The sequence below is a fragment of the Pristis pectinata genome, chromosome 8, assembly GCF_009764475.1.
Source record: "Pristis pectinata isolate sPriPec2 chromosome 8, sPriPec2.1.pri, whole genome shotgun sequence".
Taxonomy (NCBI): domain Eukaryota; kingdom Metazoa; phylum Chordata; class Chondrichthyes; order Rhinopristiformes; family Pristidae; genus Pristis; species Pristis pectinata.
The window spans coordinates 66,674,550-66,686,990 of record NC_067412.1 but is presented as its reverse complement, the minus strand read 5'-3'; the positions used below and the strand labels follow the sequence as shown (position 1 = coordinate 66,686,990).

The 12,441-nt window shown below is 42.8% G+C and overlaps 1 protein-coding gene across 2 annotated transcripts in view; it reads left to right on the top strand.

Annotated features, from left to right (window-relative positions):
- sytl4 (synaptotagmin-like 4) overlaps positions 1-7,991 on the top strand; it is a 60,680-nt gene extending 52,689 nt beyond the window's left edge. For both annotated transcript variants that reach the window (XM_052022445.1, XM_052022444.1), the window contains exons 16-18: positions 174-285; positions 2,747-2,955; positions 5,367-7,991. In XM_052022445.1, the coding sequence (XP_051878405.1) occupies positions 174-285; positions 2,747-2,955; positions 5,367-5,506 (461 nt within the window). In that variant the 3' untranslated portion in view covers positions 5,507-7,991. The remainder of the gene's footprint in view (positions 1-173; positions 286-2,746; positions 2,956-5,366) is intronic.
- The last annotated feature ends 4,450 nt before the right edge of the window (positions 7,992-12,441 follow it).

Sequence of the window (12,441 nt, the reverse complement as noted above, 5' to 3'; positions counted from 1 at the left end):
TATGCACACCCACTAGATGGTAGTTTAGTGGCAGTGATTCAAAGAGTCATATTGACGTAGCACCATATTTTTTCCCAGTTTCTTCATTGTGAATTATTGGTTAGATGATTCCACCTTGTGGCTTACCTGTATGTTTACGATAATTAACCTACTTTCCATTGTTTTTCTGACAGGGAAGAAAGGCACAAGGTCAGTAGAGGGTGGAGAGCTGCAGGTGTGGATTAAAGAGGCCAAGAACCTTGCACCAATGAAAGTAGGAGGAACTTCAGACACTTTTGTCAAAGGGTAAGAGTCATAATGCTCTAAGTGTGTAAATAACTATAGCTAAATACCAGTGCTTTAATCGTGCATTGCTGCTCACCATCTGTGAATTTGTAAACAAGGGAGTAGACCGACTGAAATGAGGACCAAAGCATAGAACATTTACTAGAACAGAAGAAGGTTCAAACCCACCAAAAGCTGTTTCAAAATGTGTTTTAAATAATCAGTTCCAGGTCACTCCTAAGGTAGGAAGTTTCAGAAGATTGCAGTGACCCCACCAGATACATAATTCATGAGTAATGCAAAGATAAAGATGTTACAACAAATAAGGGCTTTGGATTCTAGAGTCAGATCTATCAATTAATGTCCAGTATATCTTCAGACCCTGCACTTTGATTTTTCAGGTTAGTTGCACGAGTCCTGAACCCCACAGATTTGCTTCCACAAGTAACATAGCATATTCTTATCCACTTCACAGGCTCCCCTGTGCTGTTTATTACAGTGCTGTATCCCCATTAAGACTGTCCATTTCTCCCATGTGTCTGAGGTAGCTAAAGCCAGTGGCAGCCGCTGTTGTTGAAGGGATTGTGGCAGAGTAACATGGGGTAATATGTTACTCCAGTGACAACTGCATGGTCTTTCAGCAGGTTGTTGTCCTTATCAGTCAACAAGGGAGCCCTCCTGCTTCCCATCATTATTGTCAACTCACTCTGTCCCAAGTTGTTTTGGTAGATTTATAGGAAAAGGAGATATACACAAGGAATAGGTAACTAATCTATAAAGGGGCAGAGAAATTGTGTAAAACCATGTGGGTATCTGCTGGTTTGTATATATACCAGGAACATAGTATCATTAAGAATTTACAACATGAGGGAGTCCATTTGGTCCATTTTTTTTGCCAGCTACATAGCTTAATCTCAGGTCATGACTCATTAGGTACTAGTTAAATGTGATGACCACCCTTTTAGCACTGAGTTTCAGGATCCTCACATTGGCTAGGTGATTTTTTTTTCCCCTCATCTCTTCTGCCTAATCACCTATCGATTACTGTAAGTCTACACTCCTGTTTTATTTTCATCACTCTGCTAAAGGAAGTAGTCCTTCCCATTTTCATTGACTAGATTCACTAATATGTAGACCTAAATTGAACTTCCCCTCAGTCCTATCTGTTCTAAAGAAAATAACCCCAACGCATCCAAACTTTCCTCAAAACTAGTTTCCCAGTCCTGGCAATACCTTTGTAAATTTTCTCTGCACCCTCTCCAGTGCAATCACATCTTTCCTGTAAGAGGTGATTTAGATATGTATGCAGTACTGAAGCAGTGTCTAACTCATCGGTGTGACCACACTTTCCTACAGTCTCAATTTATAGCTTAGTGGTGTGCAACAGCTCTGTGGCTTGCTCCTCGTACGGGTCAATTCAGATTACTGGATGCTTCTTGCCTTTTACATTTATTAGGTATTGTATGTAGGTGTTAGGAAGGGGATTTAGTGAACCAGGTGACGGTTACTACTTATGCCATTTAGCATTAGAGAGTTGACATAATAGATTTCCTGGCATCACCCTGTTGAGGTGGTGGGGAACATGGTATGTTTTTTTTTATTATGCAAGTAAAGCAGACGGCATTGTCAGACGAAATATTTAATCACAGTGCAACGTGAAGGATGATATGCAGTAAATAATTTGGGAGGGAACGATGTATTGATATGCACAGCCCCCAAAGAAGAAGAAAAACATGGAACGGTTGATGTGTTACCTATGATCATTGATTCATTGAGCTTTTTGCACACTGGTCTGCAATTCATGAGGTGACAGATGACACTGTGCTGCTTCTTCCCATATTACTTGTGGAATACTTTCTGGCACTTCCTATCAAAAAATCACAGCAGCCATTTTCTCCTTTTATCACATGTCTTTTAGGAGAATTTGTAAAAAAAAATCTCATTAATTTCTTCTTACTTTTTTTTCTGCCACCTTGCAGTGTCCTATTCTCTTCTTTGGGTTACCTGTGGGGGGTCTCACTTGGAAGGCACGCTTCAACAGTCCACCAAACTCATGAGTCATTGATTACCCTTATTTCGTTGGTTGTTTAATCCACTGCTGCAGTCTTCAATAATTCTCGGCTCTTCATTTAAAAGTTTCTTGAACAATGGCTGCGATTGACTGCCACCAATTTGTAAACTGACTTTACAGTTTTTTGGGGCTGATATTGCCATTTCATTGATTTCTGAATTTATTCCCTGCAACACAGTGTTGTTTACTGAAAAGTGGCAAGAGAAAGAATCACAAACAAAAATCTTCAGTGATAATTGTCAGATGATTTTTTTTTGTTACTGACATTTACCAATTTATGAAATTTCCTATTCATATTTGCTTCACAAATTAAAGCTCTCTTATCAACACTGGAAGGCTGATGGTGAGGAATTCAACAAGTTTACTTAGAACACCTCTAATTTGGCACTAAAAGTAAAGTTGATATTTCAGGTACCTTCTACCGTTCAGGACCAAAACATCCAAGCGGAAAACTCCCGTGGTGAAGAAGACGTTGAACCCTCACTACAACCACACCTTTATGTACAATGGCATAAAATTCGAGGATCTGCAGCACGTTTGTCTGGAATTGACTATCTGGGACAGAGAGCCCCTGTCATCCAATGACTTTCTCGGAGGAGTCCGTCTTGGAGTTGGAAATGGTAGGCAAAGACAAATGAGAGGGGCCCAAAGAGGATAGGAACATTTCAGTAGACAAATTGATACTTACTGGCTTCTGCTGAACTTTTTTGGTAAGGCAGACATGCAGCCAGTATTTATGATAGGAACAGCAGTTAGACTTAAGTTGGTCATCATTTGTACATGTCCAAATGCAACATCAGGCAAGCTCAGATCGATGCAAAAATCCACAAGTTGCTACCTGAGTCACATCATTCCTTCCTCCGTAAGCTGTGTTAAAACTGCATCTCACTGGTGTCAGGAAGTTCCTATACTCGTAAAGTAAATATGAATTAAACTCAGTACAGTTAGGGTTTGTCCCTTTCAATCTAAGTTTCTGTGATGCATGTTAACTGCTTCCAACCAACCTCTCAAGCTCCAAAAGGTTAACTTTTAAGAAAGTGAAGATTTTACATTTTTAAAAAAAAATGTTTCTTGACCTTTTTCTCTCTCTTAATCCCTACATTTCCACTCAAATGCTTTCAATTCCACACAGGCCTGCTTGCTTTTAGCTCAGTATCTGTATCAGGAGTCCTATGCGTGAATACACAAGTTCCAGATTTCCAGGGCTCTGCTGATGGACTCCTCATGGAGTCCAATGGTGGAGCATGAACTTCCATAGATTTCAATTGCTCACAATGAGGAGTCTCTCTGCTGTTCTTGTGCCAGTTTAAACTGAAGCAGAAACAACAATCACATCCATTTTAATGGAGTAGAGCAGTTACAAAGCAGAAAGTTAATTTACTTCTTTATTAAATTGAGTTAATTGTAGTATATTTAATTTTGTTTTTTTTATTGTTTACATTTTTCAAATCTTTAACATTTTTGGTAGTTTAGTTTTTGATAGTCATGGACCTTTAAAAATTTTTTAAAAGTTTTCCTATCTGTATAAGCCCGTGATCAGAGCTTAAGCAGTTGTCAAAGCAAATCTCTGGTCAGGGCTTGCCATTTACGAATAGAATGACCTGTCATCACCAGTCAGCAGTTTGTGTTGGTTTGCTCTTTCCACGCTGGTTTCAAGTGCTCTTAGAAACATAGAAAACCTACAGCACAATTCAGGCCCTTCGGCCCACAAAGTTGTGCCTAGCATGTCCCTACCTCAGAAATTACTAGGCTTACCTATAGCCCTCTACTTTTCTCAGCTCTATGTACCTATCCAGAACTTTCTTAAAAGACCCTATCGTTCAGCCTCCACCACTGTTTCCGGTAGCCCATTCCACGCACTCACCACTCTCTGAGTAAAAAAAAACTTACCCCTGACATCTCCTCTATACCTACTCTCCAGCACCTTAAACCTGTGTCCTCTTGTGGCAACAGTTTCAGCCCTGAGGAAAAGCTTCTGACTATCTACCCAATCAATGCCTCTCATCATCTTATACACCTCTATCAGGTCCCCCCTCATCCTCCGTCGCTCCAAGGAGAAAAGGCCGAGTTCCCTCAACCTGCTTTCATAAGGTATGCCCTGCAATCCAGGCAGCATCCTTGTAAATCTCCTCTGCAACCTTTCTATGGCTTCCACATCCTTCCTGTAGTGAGGCGACCAGAACTGAGCACAGTACTCCAAGTGGGGTCTGACCAGGGTCCTACATAGCTGCAACAATACCTCTCGGCTCCTAAATTCAATTCCCTGATTGATGAAGGACAATACACCATATGCCTTCTTAACCACAGAGTCAACCTGTGCAGCCGCTTTGAGCGTCCTATGGACTCGGCCCCCAAGATCCCTCTGATCCTCCACACTGCCAAGACCCCTACCATTAATACTACTCTGCCATCATATTTGACCTACCAAAATGAACCACTTCACACTTATCTGGGTTGAACTGCATCTGCCACTTCTCAGCCCAACTTTGCATCCTATCTATGTCCTGCTGTAACCTCTGACACCCCTCTATACTATTCACTACACATCCAACCTTTGTGTCATCCGCAAACTTACTAAACCATCCCTCCACTCCTTCATCCAGGCCGTTTATAAAAATCACAAAGAGTAAGAGTCCCAGGACAGATCCCTGAGGTACACCACTGGTCACCAACCTCCATGCAGAATACAACCCTTCAACAACCACTCTTTGCCTTCTGTGGGCCAGCCAGTTCTGCATCCACATTGCAATGTCCCCTTGGATCCCATGCCTCCTTACTTTCTCAATAAGCCTTGCATGGGCTACCTTATCAAATGCCTCTTAGAGGATTAGAGGACACTATGCCATTTGGATCTGTAAGTTACACCAACATGCAGTACAGTGATCATAAAAGCAAGATCAAGACTGTCCATTCAGTTCTGGCTCAATGGTTAAAGAAACATTATTTGTTGATGTTACTGATAATTAATCAACACAGTAAGTTTGCTCCTGAATTTCTTCACCAGCTCCATTTCTTGCACATTTTGTTTCAGGAATGAGCAATGGGCAGCAAGTCGAGTGGATGGATTCAGCCGGAGAGGAGATCAACATTTGGAGAAGGATGACCCAGTATCCTGGCTCCTGGGTTGAAGGAACCTTGCTACTTCGTCCAGATATGACAGGACATATATAATCAATGGATTTGGGACAATCACCTCATTAGTATATTGTGAAGGTGATTACTGTAATGCAAACACCAAACTGTTCAAATGCTCTAGCACGTTAATGTTTTATTCCTAAAGCAACGAATCCATACAAGCTTTTCTACCAAAATTCTCTCTCAGAAATCAAATCAATTTGGTGAAGAACAGATATAACTAGCTCCAGGAATTCATAAAAACAAAAATGGCAATGTGGCAGATGGAGGAGGTTTGACCATTGTCACGAAAGAGGAAATGGAGAAAATTGGTGCAAGGGCATGTTTAAAGAAACTCTTCATTCTACTCTCTTCCTTTTTCTTCCACCGCCCCAGTGAACAAGAAAAGCAACAAAAGATAATTCAGTCATTAAAAGGTTTCAGGCACTATTCTTAATTTCATCTTTACGCATGGATCTTGTATTTTGATAATAAGTTCTTTGCTATTCATAACACCAAAGATGTATTTTTCTGTTTTTGCTTCTTGCAGTGTGAACTTGTAGTCAGAATATTTATTTTCAAGATCAAATGCTCACTCATTTATTAGAAAATTGAACACTATCACCAACCTATTACTGGTAGAATTTTAGCCTGTAGTAAAACACAGGCTGCAAATTCCCTCAATACCATTCCTCTTTCCGGACTAGAAAGCTTTCCCTAAATCCATAACATGCCCATGTGGGTACTAAACTCAACATTGCTGCTACAGGCAAACACCAGAAAATAAGGCTCACTTTGTTTCTCTTAGGGCAGTCTGTAAGACGGAGAACATAGAAGGAAGTCAAATGAAGGCAGTTATTTTATTATCTTGTGACTTCAGTCCTTGAGCTTCTTCCATCTTTTCCAGGTGTTACCATCACTGCTGTATTTCCCTTTGCCCAAGAGCCAAGCCCACATTCTATTCCCAAACCTTGTATAAGACAGGATACATAGGAATGGTCTGGTGCAATGGTTTATTTTATTTAGTATTTTCCATAATTGCAGCCATCATCTCCCTTATGCATTTTCATTGACATTTTCTCAGGGCTAGGGAGAAATGTGCAAGCAAGCAAGCAGAGCCAACAGCTTCCATCACATTCAATAAATGGTCATGAGGGAGACCATAGAGCTCAGGCAATCTGCCAACACATTCGAGAAGATGCTGCCAGTCTCCAGCAATGGCCTGTACTCACCATCCTGGCTTGGATAGAGCCCCGACCCCAGCACTGAATGGTCTCCTCACTTGCCGAACTCTCACCCACAGAGGCAGCCTCTCCACATCAAGATGTGGGACAATTCATTGCTGGGGGAGTGTCAGTGGAGGGCCCACAGCCCGAGCAGATGCAATTTTTTTTTAACAGTATCTGTTGAGTGTACAGCCTGAAGGAGCAAGAGTGCTATAATGAATCAGTGGTCTACAGCACTGCGCTAAATGTGGTGCTCGCTCTTGGCATAGTTCAGTCAGAAGAATGTGATCTGTATCAGCCTTTGTTAATTTGACTATTGCTAGACTAACACTGAATCAGAATCAGATTTATTATCACCGACTTACTTATGACGTGAAATTTGTTGTTTTGCAGCAGCAGTACAGTGCAAAGACAAAATTTCTAGAAATTGTACTTTAATTACTTTTGTAATTTATAGTGATTGTGTCTTTGCACTGTACTGATGCCGCAAAACAAACTTCACGTCATATGTCAGATATAATAAATCTGATTCTGTGTTAGTCTATCAATAGTTGATTAGCAAAGGCTGATACAGATCACATTCTTCTGACTGAACATGCCAAGAGCTCCAAGCTGGAGAATTTAAATATGCATCAAGAATTTCAAAAACCATTGGGTAGAAATTAATCTTTGACCACTTTTACTAAAGTTCACATTATAGTACTGTATGCACGTTGAATTCCATTTCTAATTTAAGAAATGTATATCATTAAGGCTAAGACTAGCCAACTCCATTTTGGATCTCTAGTCACATTGACCCTCAAATACATTTGAATATATTTTTCAAAATTCTGAAAATAATTGCAAGTTTTGAAAAGTGGTAAAATCAGAAACGAAGGACCAGATTAACAATCCTTTGGTGAGGAAGGGATGCTGGAATTGTTCATACAAGCTTTCTTTCCAAAAAGACGTGCAAAACATTCAAATGATTTGTATTCTTTGGACAAATTAAACCTGCTAAATTAGTCATTTTTTCAAAATATGCAGAGTATGAATGAAAGGCACTGTTTACAAAATGGAAGTATGTAAAAACCTCAAACCTATGACAATGGGACTTTTTTTTCCCCATGTACTTAACTCAGATAAAATATATTGATTTAATAAATATTTACATTACCTGTGATTAACTTCAGTTTTTTATTAATCAGTTCTGTTCTTTGACCTGAAATGGTAATTGTTTCTCTTCCTACAGAAGAAGCCTGACCTACTGAGTATTTCCAGCACTTTGTTTTTATATTACATATAATATAAAGGGTTATATTCCATTCATATTTGTATCTGGGCCTATGCTTTAACATCATTAAAGTGCAAGTACTTAATACTCAATTTTTATCATCCTTTGTGCAACCTTAGACAAAGTAAAGGAAGAATATTTGAAAATCAAAAAATCTCAGATGTTAGAAATCTAAATTGCAAAGTGCTGGAAATACTCAGCAGGTCAGGCAGCATTCTGTGAACAGTGATATAGTTAATATTTTACGTCAATGATCCTTCATCACAACTGAGCGTTTCCAGTACTTTTTTTAAAGGAGGATTATAATAAGTTGCTATTTTTTGGTTGATATCGTTTTATTTCTTAGCTGCATGGTAACATGATGGATCAGAAATCCATACAGCATGTACTGTATTGATATTTCTAAAACAATCAAAGATGTGATTGCTTTAAAAATTATTTTGGGGTTTAAGGGAATTACGTTGTGTTGAGGGAAAACACTCCATATATCTGTCAAATACATATCACAATGAAAATTTTCCTTCCTATTAATAATACTAATTATTCATTTTTCGACATTTGTTGGTTCATCAACTTAACTGGAATAGGAACATCAAAGAAAAATGATGGCCAATTCTTAGGTTAAACATTGTCCTGTGTTGCTTATTAGGGCATGTGGGCTGAGAAGATGCAAAATATGCTGCACGCTGTTCACTCTGGGCTCTCTTAGCCAGCTAAGTTTTCCATTACTCCTAGCTGCTTTAAATCCTCTTCTTTATTGTTAGCCTCCAGATGTCCCAGCCATCAGTAGCCATCTCCCAGATTGCATTTGCCCTTGTAAAGGAGCTATAGTCATCCAGCAAGCAGTGACCTAGTGGTCAATTCACTGTACAAAGTGTCCTTAACAATACAGCTGACAACTATCCAATGAAGATGGTCAACCCCTTGCAAATATAGTTGGCTTAGTAATAAATTTATTCTGACAGACTGAACGTGCTTACATTGTCTACATAGAAGGCCAGGTTTTCAACTTTGTCCTGTACTTCCACTGTTTTAAAAATAAATAAAATAGTGCCATGTTATATAGTTAGCTTAAAACTAATATCTTTATTTTCAAAGCAAATGAAGATTTTGTTCTTTATATTCCCAGTAACTGAAAATGAGTAGTTAGGAATACATTTTTTAACATTTCCTCAGTATTGGAAAAACTGAACATTGTTACTATTCTATTAATGCTGGAATATTGATGAAAAACACAATGATGCTGGAGGAATTCAGCAGGCCAGGCAGCATCTGTGGAGAAAAGAGTCCTGAAGAAGGGTCCTGATGTGAAATGTTGACTGCCTGCTTTTCTCCACGGATGCTGCCTGGCCTGCTGAGTTCCTCCAGCATCATCGTGTTTTTCATCTAGATTCCAGCATCTGCAGTCCTTTATTTCTCCAATACTGGAATATTAACTGGCTATTTATTATGGAGTTAGTGATAACTGAAACATTGTTTACTTAATACCACTCCTTACTCCAGATCAAAAATAATTCAGAAATAGGATGGAAGGATTTTCCAGCATCTTGGCTCACTTCTGCCAAAAAACAAATTAACAAGATTGCAAGTGATCTCAGGAAGTTATCAAGAATCTACAAAGAAATGCACATGGATTAAGTGTGAAGATGAAGGTGATACATGGATTTTGCCGGGTATTTTGAGCCTTTTCTCTTTTGAATAACAAACTGCAGTTCTTTTTGTTTGTTCCAAGAATAATATGAATTAAGGGATACATTCTTTAGTTCTGAACATTCTTGTAGTTAAGCCCAATTCTTCCCATGAATATTGCACAAAGTTATTTTTGTAGAAATAAATCTTATGGTTGGATTGCAAAAACTTGAGAGATTTGTGAGGGAAATAGAGTACAAGAGAATTTGGTTTAATAGGTGGGTCACTTAAAGTTCCTGTTGTAGCGACTCATCGTCCGAGCAAGCAAACCGGCTCGGCAGTCAGGTCGCGCGTCGTTGAAGCGGCGAGGCCCAAGATGGCGGTGGGCCTTCATCTTCCCCGAGCGACAGGGAGAACCCGTGCGCAGGAAAGGTTTGATGACGTTGTGTATACGTCATTGCCGTTTTGAGTGGGCGGGAACAGGCTCTCTTAAAAGGCCCGCTCAAGGCGGGAAAATAAACCAGTTCTGTTCTGAAACTCTACGACTAGTGTCTTGTGTTCATTCCAAGGTAGCGACCGCTACATTGGTGACCCCGACGGTCCAAACGGATTTTAGACCTGCACAATGGACAACAACGCAGCATCCAACGCAGTGGCACTCAAGCTGCCCACCTTTTGGATGCTTCATCCCAGCGTCTGGTTTCACCAGGCCGAAGCACAATTCCACCTTCGGCAGATCACCTCCAACTCCACAAAGTACTACCCTGTGGTCAGTTCTCTGGACCAGGAGACAGCCGCCCAGGTCAGTGACTTCATCCAGTCTCCTCCTGAGGAGGATAAGTACCCAGCTTTCAAAGACCTTCTGATTCGGACCTTCGGCCTCTCCCATCATGAGCGTGCCGCCCACCTGCTTCATCTCGATGGCCTGGGGGACAGATCCCTATCTGCCCTAATGAATGAGATGCTGGCATTGGCCGAGGGACACAAGCCCTGCCTAATGTTTGAACAGGCCTTCCTCGAACAACTACCTGATGACATTCACTTGCTGTTGGCCGACGCTGATTTCAGCAACCCGCGTGAGGTGGCTGCCCGGGCAGATGTCCTGTGGAAGGCCAAACGCGATTCGTCTGTCGGCCAAATCGCCAGGCCGCAAGCCCAATGCCTGCCTGAACCAGTCCCAGCAACCGGGCGACCACACCCCGGAAACACAGACGACGACAATGGCAGCCAGCTGTGTTTCTACCATCAGAGGTGGGGCGTGGAGGCCCCCGGATGCCGCCCACCCTGCAAGTCAGGGAAATGCCAGCGCCAGCCGCCACTAACGGCTACGGCAGCTGGCCGCCGACAAAGCCTCCTATTCGTTCGGGACAAGCAGTCCGGGCGGCGTTTCCTCGTCGATACTGGAGCAGAGGTCAGTATTTTGCCCCCGACCGGCCGTGACACTCGTAACAGGCAACAAGGTCCGGTACTCAATGCCGCAAATGGCACAATGATACGGACTTTTGGTACCTGTACACTTCAGTTACAATTCAGCGGCAGCCGTTTCACCTGGACCTTCACTCTTGCCACCGTCGCCCGACCACTCCTAGGAGCCGATTTCCTTCGGGCCCACAACCTGTTAGTCGACCTGCAGGGGAAATGGCTAGTCCACTCCAGAACCTTCCAGACCTACCCCCTGGGAGAAACCAGCCTACCAGCCCCACGCTTGGACTCCATTTTCCTGTCCGGCAACGAGTTCACCAAGCTCCTAGCCGAATTCCCATCAGTTTTGGCACCTCAGTTTATGAATTCTATGCCCAAACACGGGGTGCAACACCACATCATTACCACAGGGCCACCCCTTCATGCCCGAGCACGACGACTACCTCCAGACAAGCTCCGCCTGGCAAAGGAAGAGTTCTGTCACATGGAGGAGCTGGGGATTGTTCGCAGGTCAGACAGCCCCTGGGCCTCCCCCCTGCACATGGTCCCCAAAGCCACCGGCGGGTGGAGGCCGTGGCGACTATCGCAGGCTGAATGACGCCACCACCCCAGACCGCTACCCCATCCCTCACATCCAAGACTTCGCAGCGGACCTAAATGGGGCCCGCATCTTCTCCAAGGTGGACCTCGTTCGGGGATACCACCAAATCCCAGTCCACCCGGATGACGTCCCCAAAACTGCGATTATCACCCCATTCGGCCTCTTCGAGTTCCTTCGAATGCCGTTCGGCCTTAACAACGCCGCGCAGACGTTCCAGCGGCTGATGGACGCGGTTGGCCGAGACCTGGACTTGGTGTTCATTTACTTAGATGACATACTAATCGCCAGCCATGACCGCCAAGAACACCTTTCCCACCTCCGCCAACTGTATTCCCATCTCCGTGATTTCGACCTCATGATCAACCCGGCCAAGTGGCAATTCGGGCTTGACTCTATCGACTTCCTCGGCCACAGAATCACCAGCGACGGAGCAACACCCCTACCTGCCAAGGTGGACGCTATCCGCCATTTTGCCCGCCCCAACACGGTCAAAGGCCTACAGGAATTCCTGGGGATGGTCAACTTTTACCATCGGTTCATCCCTGCAGCAGCCCGTATCATGCGCCCTTTGTTCTCGCTGATGGCTGGTAAGGGCAAGGACATCGCCTGGAATGACGAGGCTGTGGCTGCCTTTGTTAAGGCCAAGGACGCCCTGGCAAATGCCACAATGCTTGTACACCCTAGGACAGAGGTCCCAACCGCCCTCACAGTGGACGCATCCAACACCGCGGTCGGTGTGTCCGCATCCAACAACTAATCAAAGGCAGTTGGCAACCCTTGGCATTTTTCAGCAGGCACCTTAGACCACCCGAACTGAAATACAGCACTTTTGATCGGGAAC